The 13,208-nt window shown below is 53.1% G+C and overlaps 2 protein-coding genes across 2 annotated transcripts; one reads left to right on the forward strand and one right to left on the reverse strand.

Moving 5' to 3' along the window:
- The first annotated feature begins 304 nt into the window (after positions 1–304).
- On the forward strand, positions 305–715 carry LOC136610532 (histone H2B). The gene has a single exon (XM_066589762.1). It carries the CDS (start codon positions 322–324, stop codon positions 700–702), a length of 381 nt encoding a protein of 126 aa, XP_066445859.1. The 5' UTR covers positions 305–321; the 3' UTR covers positions 703–715.
- Positions 716–3,504: 2,789 nt separating this feature from the next.
- Positions 3,505–8,808, reverse strand: LOC136610533 (uncharacterized). Its single transcript, XM_066589763.1, has 2 exons — positions 7,702–8,808; positions 3,505–4,121 (listed from the first exon to the last, which is right to left on the reverse strand). The coding sequence occupies exons 1-2, from the start codon at positions 8,498–8,500 to the stop codon at positions 3,526–3,528; spliced, it is 1,395 nt and encodes a 464-aa protein (XP_066445860.1). The 5' UTR covers positions 8,501–8,808; the 3' UTR covers positions 3,505–3,525.
- Between the last annotated feature and the right edge of the window lie 4,400 nt (positions 8,809–13,208).

The following is a 13,208-nucleotide window of genomic DNA, read 5'->3' on the forward strand; positions in this document are numbered from 1 at the left end:
GTGAAGGGAGAAAAAAAAAATCCAGAATTGGTAACTAAGACAATACCTTCTACTGACTTCTTATAACCTGCTGCTCCGCCCTCCTCTCCTGTCCTGTCATTGGATGGATTTCAATCGGACAAATGGAGAAGCACTTGTAGAAGTGCCAATGAACTGCACTGGGCGTGGCTTTTGACGCCCCCTACAGGTCACATGACTTGCTCCTCCAGTAGAACGGTGAGCAGACAGCAGTGCTCATTTGCATGGCCCGTCTATAAATACGGCTGCGGTGGCAGGCGCAGGAACATTATTCTCTTGTCAGGAAAGTGTCTTTGTGCTATCATGCCTGATCCCGCCAAGTCTGCTCCAGCGGCCAAGAAGGGCTCCAAGAAAGCCGTGACCAAGACTCAGAAGAAGGATGGCAAGAAGAGGAGGAAGACCAGGAAGGAGAGCTATGCCATCTACGTGTACAAGGTGCTGAAGCAGGTCCACCCTGACACTGGCATCTCCTCCAAGGCCATGGGCATCATGAACTCCTTTGTCAATGACATCTTTGAGCGCATCGCAGGGGAAGCCTCCCGCCTGGCTCACTACAACAAGCGCTCCACCATCACCTCCCGGGAGATCCAGACTGCCGTGCGTCTGCTGCTGCCCGGAGAGCTGGCCAAGCACGCCGTGTCTGAGGGCACCAAGGCCGTCACCAAGTACACCAGCGCCAAGTGATCAGCTCCGTTCTCCACTGTGTACAATCACCCCAAAGGCTCTTCTAAGAGCCACCCACCCCGTCTACAGCAGAGCTGTCACCTCCAGGTTCTGTGGATCTGATCATGATTTTTAGGATGTGTACTTAACAAAACAAAAAAACCAATCTGAACCGGCAGAAATGACTTTCTGCACAGACTGTTCTTGATGAGTCCTATCTGTTCTCACTGATCACTGCCGCAGCTTAGAGCATGAGGAGAACCCTCACCCCTCCCTCCTCTTCCTGCTGACCGCCTGTAATATCAAGTATGTTACTGGGAACAGAGCGGCTCCTGCATGTTCTGCTGCTGGAGTTCTCGGTCTGGTGTTCCCACTATGTGCGGCAGCTGATCACCCGCTGATTCCTGCACTCTGCTGTATTCTGACCAGTTTCCCCGTGAGTAGGAGGCTGGGGACATAAGGAGTTATGGATGACATAGTGGGGGTTGTAGTGCAGTGTAGGGGAAGTGGGGCAGACAGGGGGCCCTATGAATTAAAAAATGGGGGTGCTGGGAAGAGAGGACAAAGGACCTCAACCTCTCCAGCTGTTTCTGTAGAACAACAACTCCCAGCAGAGGAAGCATCTCTTCATATATAGTATATTCATGGTGTGTGCAGGGCGGCTGTAGAATTCTATGGACCAGTAACCTACTATACATTAATCTGCCCTTATTCATCTCCCGGGGTCTATAGGATCTGTGCCCATGTATGCGCTGCTCTGTAAAAGCCTTATGTGGCTATGTAACCCAGCTCTCCCAGAGTCCTGCACAGCCATCCCCGTAGGTGCAGTTACATCTAGCTCTCCAAGAGTCCTGCACAGCTGTTATATAGAGGTGCAGACAAATAACCCAGTTATCAGCATCCTGCAGTCACTTTATGTAAACTTAACCAGTAGTTGCAGGCAAGTCACCCAGCTCTGCCAGAGTCCTGCACGGCACAGTCTGGTTTTGGGTTATAATAAGATGTTTGTCTCCTGTGTTACAATACGGAGATGCATTCAGTGCACTGCAGTCTCCTCTATTACGGTTGGGGCAGATAGAGGATTCGACTGGGGGTTAGGGGAGGATCTGGCCGCCTCTATATCAGATGTCCTGTCAGTGATCACACGTGTTACATGGATGGAGGGACAGAAACAACGGAAAAACCGCTCAAAAGTTGAGCAGGACGTTCAAAATCTCTGCTAATCAGCCAATGAGCAGGAAGTACTGGACTGTAGCTCCTCCCACAGTCAGCACTGCCCAAGTGTTAACCCTTTACTGTTCTCATTCTTTCTATCACAGTTTCTGTAGATTTTCACAAATTTGCAATATTGTTAATTCTTTTTGTTCATGACGCGGGTATATCGGATGTGACCTCTGTGACCTAACCCAAACCTCCCCCTTTCTTCAATTAAAACGCTGCAACTTCTAGCTTGGATAAATTTTTGGCCACAGCGGCCATTTATTAAAATTCTTATTAACAATTGATAAAAACATCAAATAAAACAACCCACTGAAAAGGGGGAAGTCCCCGGAGCCTCCAACCCCCTCTGTCGCCTCCCCAACAGGGAAAAGGATTTCCGTCCTGCCTCCCGCCGCTCTCTCCCTCTATCCGACTCGGGAGACTGAAATCCTTCCCGCTAAAACCCTCCCGTCGCAAGACAGCCGACTCGGGAGGCAACACACAACCGGTTGCCCCTAGTCGCCCTCCTCCTCCCGACTCAGAGAGGCGCGAGCCGTTCCTCGGCTAGCCACGTTTCTCTGCAGGGACTACGGCCTGACAGAGCCGGGAGGCGACAGGCTGACCACACACACTATACCAAAAAGGGGGAGGGGGGGGGGAGGTAGCCATCAGCCCCCGTTCCCCCCCCCCCCGCCCCGCACATCAGCTGGCTCCAAGAACTCCCCCCCCCCCCCTTCCGAACGCCGCTATGACAATGTTACGATACCTCTACGACCCTTTCTACTAACTAAACTGCCCCCTATATGCTAAAGTAAGGGCGGGTGGGTGGGACTTCCTCGTGGCCTCCGTCTTCTCCTTCTGCTTCTTCTTCCTCCGTTGCCGCCTAGGGATGCTCCTCCCCCTGCTGTTCCCGCACTTTCTCTCTAACTTCCCCCTCTACTACACCCCCCCCCTCTTCACCCTTCCATTAACCCTGGCCTCCCCGTTAACCCTGTCATGGGCTGCCTCCATATATATCCCCGGGGGCTACTATTCCGGCGCCTCTTGACGCGGGTATATCGGATGTGACCTCTGTGACCTAACCCAAACCTCCCCCTTTCTTCAATTAAAACGCTGCAACTTCTAGCTTGGATAAATTTTTGGCCACAGCGGCCATTTATTAAAATTCTTATTAACAATTGATAAAAACATCAAATAAAACAACCCACTGAAAAGGGGGAAGTCCCCGGAGCCTCCAACCCCCTCTGTCGCCTCCCCAACAGGGAAAAGGATTTCCGTCCTGCCTCCCGCCGCTCTCTCCCTCTATCCGACTCGGGAGACTGAAATCCTTCCCGCTAAAACCCTCCCGTCGCAAGACAGCCGACTCGGGAGGCAACACACAACCGGTTGCCCCTAGTCGCCCTCCTCCTCCCGACTCAGAGAGGCGCGAGCCGTTCCTCGGCTAGCCACGTTTCTCTGCAGGGACTACGGCCTGACAGAGCCGGGAGGCGACAGGCTGACCACACACACTATACCAAAAAGGGGGAGGGGGGGGGGAGGTAGCCATCAGCCCCCGTTCCCCCCCCCCCGCCCCGCACATCAGCTGGCTCCAAGAACTCCCCCCCCCCCCCTTCCGAACGCCACCGCCAGCATGGCATGACCACCTCATGCCTGCGCAGCACCCCACAGAACTAACGCGCGTTCTATTCCCTCCTGAACCCCCTCTAACCACAGATCCGTCCCAATCTCGTTGAGATGCACGCCATCGCTCCTCCAATAGTTTCCTACTCCCTTCTCAAGATCTATGTGCCGAACGGCCACTCCTCCATTACGCGCAACGAAGCGTGAAACCTCCCGGTTAACCTTGATCCTGGCCTTGTCTATCCCCCGCACTGAGCGCGCGTTGCGCCACACCTTGCGAGGGACCATCTCTGACCAGACCACGATCAAGCCCCGGTACATCTGCATCATACGAAGCATATCGTACCGGATGTCCCTACCTAGGTCCCTAAAGGGTCTCTGCCCCAAATCGTTGCCCCCGACGTGCAGTACGAGGATGTTAGGCGGCCTGTCTAGGGAGACTAAGCGCTGAACGTCCTGTAACACCCGGAACCAGGCCATGCCCCGCACTCCGATCCATCGAATTACCGCCGTCTCTCTACTCAGCCTTAACTGTCTACCGTTAGGCCTGATCTTAGCCCTCTCCCCCCCCCAATACACAAAAGAGTGGCCCATTATCCACACCAACGCGGCTCGATGATCTGTAACAAAAGAAAAAACAACTAGTCGTAATTAACCCCGCCGCAAAACGTACCCCCCCCCCCGCTTAAAGCAAGTGCGGCCTGATATAACGTTTAAACCGTCCCGACTTCCACCGACCGATGCCCATCACCGCCTGACTATCCAGTCCCCTCTCTGCTGCCTCCGTTGCCGCGCCTATTCTAAAAGAATGTGTCCCGAAATTAGAGCTGTCTAACCCCAGCGTATCTATCGCTCTTCTTAACACCGCCTCGAACTGGAACCTTGACAAAAAACGACCATCTCGGTGCTGCAGAAGAGGCCCCACCCTGACTCCTGCTAACAAACTATAGTCCTCCCAACATTTAACTGGGCACATGGACTCTCCCCGCACTTGTCCTAGCGACACTCTCCGACCTCTACCCTCCTGATCCATCTTAGAACGACGGATGACTAATTCCAACCGCCCTTTTATAACCTTGGTATCCTCGCTTTGTAAACCCCCCCCTTTCTTTTTGCTGGGGGAAACCAGTTCCCCCAGCCGAAGAGCCCCAAAGAAAGCTAATGAAAAAGCCAACTTAAAAAGCGAGTATTCAAACCCTTCCCCGCATATCTCCCCCAATGCGCCCCCCAATCTCTTCAACAAGTCGAACGAGATTGGCCGACGCATATCTGACCCCCCCCGCCCCCTTCTAAACCCCTTTAGTGCCTGTCTGACTACAAAATTCTTTGTAACATCAGTCAAACCCCGCAACTTAGCGCCAAACGCCACTCCTCCCATAAATTTGTTAACTCTGGCGACTGACAACCCTGTCTCAGAACTTTTCCCCAACCATCCTAACAACGCCCCTACCCTGTCCTCGTCTGAACGCACGATTCCCCACTGCTGCAGCCACTCCTCCCATTCCGACCAGGCTGCCCTATAAGACGTCCACGTACTCCGAGCCAGTGAGGTACCTATCAAGTGCCTCACTGCTCGCTGACCACGCTCCAGATGTGTCTCGGGCAAGACACCCCTTCCTTCTCTGCTGCCGGGGCCAAACGTCGGAATCGCTCCCACTGGCAACGAGAAAGAGCATCCGCTAGTGAATTGCTCACCCCCGGCACATGTACCGCACCTATCCAAGCGTTAAGTGATAACGCTTTCAGCACCAGGTGGCGCAGTAAGGCCACCACTGGAGGGGACGATGCAGACAATTTATTTATCGCCTGCACGACCCCCAGGTTGTCGCAGTGAAAGCGTACCCTCTTGTTCCTAAATTGCTCGCCCCATATCTCCACCGCCACTATAATGGGGAAGAGCTCGAGTAGCACCAAGTTCCTTACCAACCCTGACGAGAACCAATCGCTCGGCCATCCGGCCGCGCACCACTGGCCCTGGAAGTAAATCCCAAAACCCGAACTCCCTGCGGCGTCAGTAAACAATTCCCAATCAAAATTGTTTACCATTTCCTCCATCATTACTGACCGACCGTTGTAGTTCTCTAGAAACGCCGCCCATACTGCTAAATCTTTCTTGAGTTCCTTACCTAGCCGAATAAAATGGTGGGGTAACCGAACCCCCGCCGTTGCTGACGCTAGCCTTCTGCTGAAAATTCGCCCCATCGGCATTATTCGGCAAGCGAAATTAAGCTTGCCCAATAACGATTGGAGCTCCCTCAAAGTGACCTTGGTGACAACCCTTGCTCTCTTTACCTCCGCCTTTAACTCTGTCAACTTCTCCTCGGGCAATCTGCATTCCATTGCAACCGTGTCAATGGTAATGCCCAGGAACTTTAAACATGTAGTGGGCCCCTCTGTCTTCCCAGGCGCCAAAGGCACCCCGAATTGACCGGAAACCCATTGAAGTGACCCCAGCAAAGTTGCACAAATAGGCGAACCTGCTGGCCCTATGCATAGGAAGTCATCCAAATAATGGATCACAGACCTAATCCCCGTGCAATCCCTAACTACCCATTCTAAAAAGGAACTGAACGCTTCAAAATAAGCGCAAGAAATGGAACAGCCCATGGGTAGGCACCTATCCGCAAAATAACTTCCCTCCCAAAAACACCCTAACAAACGAATGCTCTCGGGAGCAACTGGGAGCAACCTAAACGCAGACTCGATATCCACCTTTGCCAGCTTCGCTCCCTGCCCATACCTGCGGACCCATTTTATTGAGGCGTCAAATGAAGTATACACCACAGAACAAATTTCCGGGTCTATACCGTCATTTACTGACGCCCCCTTTGGGTATGACAGATGGTGTATGAGTCGAAACTTGTTAGGTTCCTTCTTAGGAACAACCCCCAGCGGTGAGACCACCAGGTCCGCCACGGGCGGGGAACGGAACGGTCCCGCCATGCGGCCTAACTGAACCTCCTTAAACAATTTTTCGGTCACCACAGCCGATTGCCGAATCGCTGACGGCAAATTCTTGGTTGTGACCGGAACCCTATGAACTGGGGCGGGAATCCTAAAACCGTCCCTAAAACCCTCAAACAGTAAACTAGCCTTATCTCGGTCGGGGTACCTATTTAGAAACGGCACCATCTTTGCCAGTTTCACTGGTGTCATCCCTTTTTCCAGGTGCCCCGAAACCCTTTCCTTTTCCTTTTTTAAAGCACTTTGCTGCTCCATGTGACGTGCCGTTACACACGGAGCAGACGTGCTTGAACCTGCAAGAGTTCCCGAATTTGCATTGGCCGTCGTTAAACTGCCAACACAATCCGAGCCTATGACTCCCTGACTGACCTCCCTGCCCCCCCCCTTGGGAACCACTGGCCGAGCTGCTAGTCCCGGCCCCCCCCTGAAAGGGCTGGCCAAACCTAACTGGGGCCATTACCCGCAACCATAGGCCAATATCTTTCTGATCCCACCGAATAGACGGTCGGATCGCTTTCCGCTGACGAAATTGCTCGTCGTACCTAAGCCACGTTTGGCCCCCGTACACCCTGTACGCCTCACCTATCGCATCGAGATAGCAAAAAAGGCCGGAGCAGTTCTCCGGCGCCTTTTCACCTATAACGCTGGCCAGAATAGCGAAGGCTTGCATCCAGTTGGAGAACGTCTGTGGAATCAGTTTCCACCGACGTTTCTCCTCCTCTTCCTTCTTATATTCTGTCCTTTTCCCTTTATCTAAATTGAATTTTTCCAAAGGGAGAAGGGAAAAGATCTCGACGTATTCGTCGCGCCAAATCTTTTCTCTAACCTCCTTCTTTAAGTGTGCACCTAGGGGGCCCTCGAAACACACATAAACTTCCCCCTTCGCTCTGTCATCCAAGCGAATCCCTTCCCCATCTTTCTCCGTCTGGACCCCTACCGTAAAGGGCGCTACCTGCTGCCCTACAGACGCCCCCGCCGTGCTACCACCCCTAGCGCTCTCGTCGGCGATCGACGCGTTGGACGGTAGCGTCCAAGCAGCTACTGGCGACGGCCCTGCTCTTGCGTCTTGCTTGCGCCACAACTCCCATAATCCACCCAGAAATAACCCAAAATCACTCGCTGCGCCATGTGTGCCTGCCATCGCCCCCCCATCCCCTGTCCACCCCCCAAAACTATCTCCCGCGTGCGCAACGCGGCTAACTGCATGTAATGTAGTGTCCCCGTGTGTTTGCTCACCTGGCTGCGTAGGGGCTGTAGTCCCACCAGCCGCCGATCCTCCCTCCAGCGGATCCGATTCCTCGTCCGAATGTGGTCCGAACTGACGACCGGGGTCCTCCTCTGGCTGCATACGCACCTCCGGATTCGCAGCCGCCTGCCTGCTGCTCGGCCTGGCTCTCACGGGCCGCACTTCAGCTTGTCCCTGGAAGTTACTGTGGGGCTGCTCTGCTACCACCGGCTCTCCTGCAGAGCGGCCCCACGCTGTAGCTCGGTTCACCGCCGACAGCCCGGTATTAGGCCCCGCCCCCCTGGCAGCACGGGACCTAGTGCCGGACGCTGCGCCGTGCCGCCCGGCGAGATTCCTCCCGGGCCTGCGCTCCCCCGATGGCATGGATGGTGCAGGGAGCCGGCCCGGAGGGGCCCGTGAGGGACTCTCTATGCGGCGCCGACGCTGTGGAGCCTGATCCGGGCTCAGACGCGCCGGAGCGCGGGCCCTCCTAGTACTCGGCCCTCTCGCCGATGCTGCCGGTGTCTGCCTGCTCCCTCCTGCCTCCTCCCTCCGGCCGCTAGCAGTCCCCGACAGCGCTCCCGCTGCTGCCTCCGGTGTGCGGCTCCCCGCAGCGGCTGTCCTTCGCCCCCTTTCTCTCACCGCAGTTGCTGCAGGGGCTCCGGACGCCTCTCCCCCCGATGCTGCTGACCGTGCGGGTGCCGCTTCCACCTCCGATGGGCCCGGGGCCCCGACATCCAGGATCCTCATGAGCCAGTCGATGCCCCGCTCCTCCACCGCTGCCCGGATCTTCTCCATGGCGGCCTCCATGTCCGGTAAGTCCTCTTCTGGGCGCTTCCTGACGATCACCTTCGGGCTCTTCACGGACAGGTCTTGGGACTTCGGTCTGCAGACTTCGGTCTTGGGACTCCTGTCTGGGGTCTTGGGACTTCTGCCTGGGGTCTTGGGACTTCTGTCTGGGGTCTTGGGACTTCTGCCTGGGGTCTTGGGACTTCTGTCTGGGGTCTTGGGACTTCTGTCTGGGGTCTTGGGACTTCTGCCTGGGGTCTTGGGTCTTCTCTACCTCTTCCCTCTTCTTCCTCGTGGCCTCCGTCTTCTCCTTCTGCTTCTTCTTCCTCCGTTGCCGCCTAGGGATGCTCCTCCCCCTGCTGTTCCCGCACTTTCTCTCTAACTTCCCCCTCTACTACACCCCCCCCCTCTTCACCCTTCCATTAACCCTGGCCTCCCCGTTAACCCTGTCATGGGCTGCCTCCATATATATCCCCGGGGGCTACTATTCCGGCGCCTCTTTCTTTTTAGTACGGCCCCTGAAATGGTTGAGATGTAATAGTAGATGTAATACAGGAGGAGCAGACTGGGGGGGTCTGTGGTAGATGTAATACAGGGGGAGCAGACTGAGGGGTCTCTGGTAGATGTAATACAGGGGGAGCAGACTGAGGGGTCTCTGGTAGATGTAATACAGGGGGAGCAGACTGAGGGGTCTCTGGTAGATGTAATACAGGGGGAGCAGACTGAGGGGTCTGTGGTAGATATAATACAGGGGGAGCAGACTGAGGGGTCTCTGGTAGATGTAAAACAGGGGGAGCAGACTGAAGGGGTCTCTGGTAGATGGAATACAGGAGGAGCAGACTGAGAGGTCTCTGGTAGATGTAATACAGAGGGAGCAGACTGAGGGGTCTCTGGTAGATGTAATACAGGGGGAGCAGACTGAGGGGTCGCTGGTAGATGTAATACAGAGGGAGCAGACTGAGGGGTCTCTGGTAGATGTAATACAGGGGGAGCAGACTGAGGGGTCTCTGGTAGATGTAAAACAGGGGGAGCAGACTGAAGGGGTCTCTGGTAGATGGAATACAGGAGGAGCAGACTGAGAGGTCTCTGGTAGATGTAATACAGAGGGAGCAGACTGAGGGGTCTCTGGTAGATGTAATACAGGGGGAGCAGACTGAGGGGTCTCTGGTAGATGTAATACAGAGGGAGCAGACTGAGGGGTCTCTGGTAGATGTAATACAGAGGGAGCAGACTGAGGGGTCTCTGGTAGAGGGAATACAGGGGGAGCAGACTGAGGGGTCTCTGGTAGATGTAATACAGGGGGAGCAGACTGAGGGGTCTCTGGTAGATGGAAAACAGGAGGAGCAGACCGAGGGGTCTCTGGTAGATGGAATACAGAAGGAGCAGACTGAGGGGTCTGTGATAGAGGGAATACAGGGGGAGCAGACTGAGGGGTCCCTGGTAGATGTAATACAGAGGGAGCAGACTGAGGGGTCTCTGGTAGATGTAATACAGGGGGAGCAGACTGAGGGGTCTCTGGTAGATGTAATACAGGGGGAGCAGACTGAGGGGTCCCTGGTAGATGTAATACAGAGGGAGCAGAATGAGGGGGTCTCTGGTAGATGGAATACAGAAGGAGCAGACTGAGGGGTCTCTGGTAGATGTAATACAGGGGGAGCAGACTGAGGGGTCTCTGGTAGATGGAATACAGAAGGAGCAGACTGAGGGGTCTCTGGTAGATGTAATACAGGGGGAGCAGACTGAGGGGTCCCTGGTAGATGTAATACAGAGGGAGCAGAATGAGGGGGTCTCTGGTAGATGGAATACAGAGGGAGCAGACTGAGGGGTCTCTGGTAGAGGGAATACAGGGGGAGCAGACTGAGGGGTCTCTGGTAGATGTAACTATATATTGTAAATCTTTGAAACTGATAGAAAGAATGAGAACTGTAAAGGGTTAACACTGGGGCAGTGCTGACTGTGGGAGGAGCTAGGGTCCAGTACTTCCTGCTCATTACCAGAGCATTGAAGATTTTGAATTTCCTGCTCTGTAAGGTCTCTGCAGACAGGCAGCGCTGGGTTGTATGATTTATTGGCTATTATATTACTTTGTAGTAACTATCTGTTGTACATATGCAATTATTATTTAACCATTTCATGGGGCGTAAAAGGGAGTGAACAAAAAGAATTAGCAGTATTGAAAATTCGTGAAAATCTAAAACTGTGATAGAAAGAATGAGAACAGTAAAGGGTTAATACTGGGAGAGTGCTGACTGTGGGAGGAGCTACAGTCCAGTACTTCCTGCTCATTGGCTGATTACCAGAGATTTTGAACTTCCCGCTCAGTTGAGCGGGTTTTCCATTCTTTCTGTCCCTCCATCCATGTAATAGTTGTGATCACTGATGGGACATCTGATATAGAGGCGGCCAGATCCTCTCCTAATCCCGCTCCTGCGACCAAATCCTCTATCTGCCCCAACCGTAATACAGGAGACTGCGGTGCACTGAATGCATCTCCGTATTGTAACACAGGACACAAACATCTTATTATAATCCAAATACAGACCCAGCCATGCAGGACTCTGGGAGAGCTGGGTGACTTGGCTGCGACTACTAAGTTTACATAAAGTGACGGCCATGCAGGACTCAGAGGTGCAGACAAATGACGCAGTTCTCAATGTAAGGGAACAGCTGTGCAGGACTCTGGGAGAGCTGGGTGATAAAACCACACTTTTTCGTAGGGTGACTTCCGTACAGGACTCTCTGAGAGCTGAATGACTTGGCTACACTACTAGGTAAGTCTACATAAGGGGATAACCATGCAGGATTCTGAGAGAAATGGGCGATGCGGCTGCACCTCTATGTAACAAAATAGCTGTGCAGGACTCTGGGCGAGCTGGGTGATTTGGCTTAATGACTAGTTCATTCTACACAAAGAGATAGCTAGATTATATAATGGCTGCGCAAAAAGACTGGGGCGAGTCATTACATAGATGTATCATTACTTAATAGGACAGCTGTGCAGGACTCTGAAAGAGCTGGGTGATAGAGTATCTTCATAATAGGGAATGGCTTTGCAGGACTTGGGGAGAAGTCTACATATGGAGACAGCTGTAATTTGGCTGCACCTCAATAAAAAGGGGATGACTTTTCAGGACTTCGGGAGAGCTGAATGATATGGCTGCACATCTACTTTGGGCAGCTGTGTAGGACTCCAGAATAGCTAGGTGTTGTGGACTTATGGATTAGTAAAGGGACTGTGCAGGGCTTTTAGAGAGCTGGGAAATGTGGGCTGCAACTCTATGCAAGAGGACAGCCATGCAGGACTCTGGGAGAGCTGAATGACTTGGCTACGCTACTAGGTAAGTCTACATAAGGCCCCCTGTCCACGGCAGTTTATTCGCTGGCCGACATTGCTATGGAAAGCGCTGGCACCTGTCCATGAGCGGAGAACCATTGCCCTGATTCTCCGCAGTCAGCCTATTATATAGGGCTGACCAGCAGAGATGCAGCGGCGGAGCTTCGCCGCGGGATACCGCATCGCCCATGGACAGGAGGCCTTAGGGAATAACCATGCAGGATTCTGAGAGAACTGGGCGATGTGGCTGCACCTCTATGTAACAAAATAGCTGTGCAGGGCTCCAGGGGATTAGGCAAAATCAATCTACACAAAAAGATAGCTGGATTATATAATGGCTGTGCAGAAAGACTGGAGCGAGTGACTACATAGTTGTACCTTTATTTAATGGGAGAGCTGGGTGATATAAGAGCGTCTTCATAATAGGGGATGGCTTTGCAGAACTTGGGGAGAGCTGGGCGACGTGGCTGCACTACTAAAGTCTACATATGGAGACAGCGAAGGGGTTGTCTTTTCAGAACTTTGGGAGAGCTGAATGATGTGGACGCTGTGTAGGACCCCAGAATAGCTGGGTGTTGTGAACCTACTACTATGTACGGGGATTGTGCAGGGCTTTGAGAGAGCTGGGTAATATAGGCTGCAACTTTATGCAAGATGACGGCCATGCAGGACTCTGGGAAAGCTGGGTGATTTGGCTGCACCATTAAAGTGTTCAGATTTTGTGTTCCGTTGGTTTTCTTTCGTGACGTTTTCCCCAGAGGCTTTGCCTTGGAACGGTCAGAGCGATTTCTGGCTGCATCCTCCAGTTGTGACCATTCATGTATAGGAGGAGGGCTGGGAGAACCGGAGAGAACGGCCAGTCACTCACAGAGATCAGCGCAGGGCGCCCTCTACCCGCCATTGTTCATCTCATGGAGAAATAGAATCTTGTAGATTTTATACCTTTTACCGGCAACAAAATAACATCACATTTACAGGATCACTGAGTAACATCTCGTTCTACCGGCGATCACCCGCCCCAACTTTCCCAGGGAGAAGTAAAAACAGATAATGGGCGGGAGATTCAAAACAGCCATCAGCCCAAAGTGTGAGGTCTGTAGTGCTGCCTGCCCCGCACATGAGAACACAGGACAATTATCCGCTTCAGACAATGATTTTCGCTCAAAGCTATCTTTTGAGCGGTTGTCGGTGTCTAACATCGTTCAGTTTTCGTTAAGCAGTCGCTGATCTTTCAATTATCAGGAATTTACAGCAGGATACAGCTGATATTTTGTTGCAGCTGTATCCCGCTTTCTGATAACAGGCGGGATATGAAGAACAGAGCGGGCGAGCTGTGTTTTTCATACCCCCCTCGGCTGTATAACAATCACTCAAAGGATTTTTTGAGCAGTAATC

Source organism: Eleutherodactylus coqui, chromosome 2 (assembly GCF_035609145.1).
Source record: "Eleutherodactylus coqui strain aEleCoq1 chromosome 2, aEleCoq1.hap1, whole genome shotgun sequence".
NCBI lineage: Eukaryota > Metazoa > Chordata > Amphibia > Anura > Eleutherodactylidae > Eleutherodactylus > Eleutherodactylus coqui.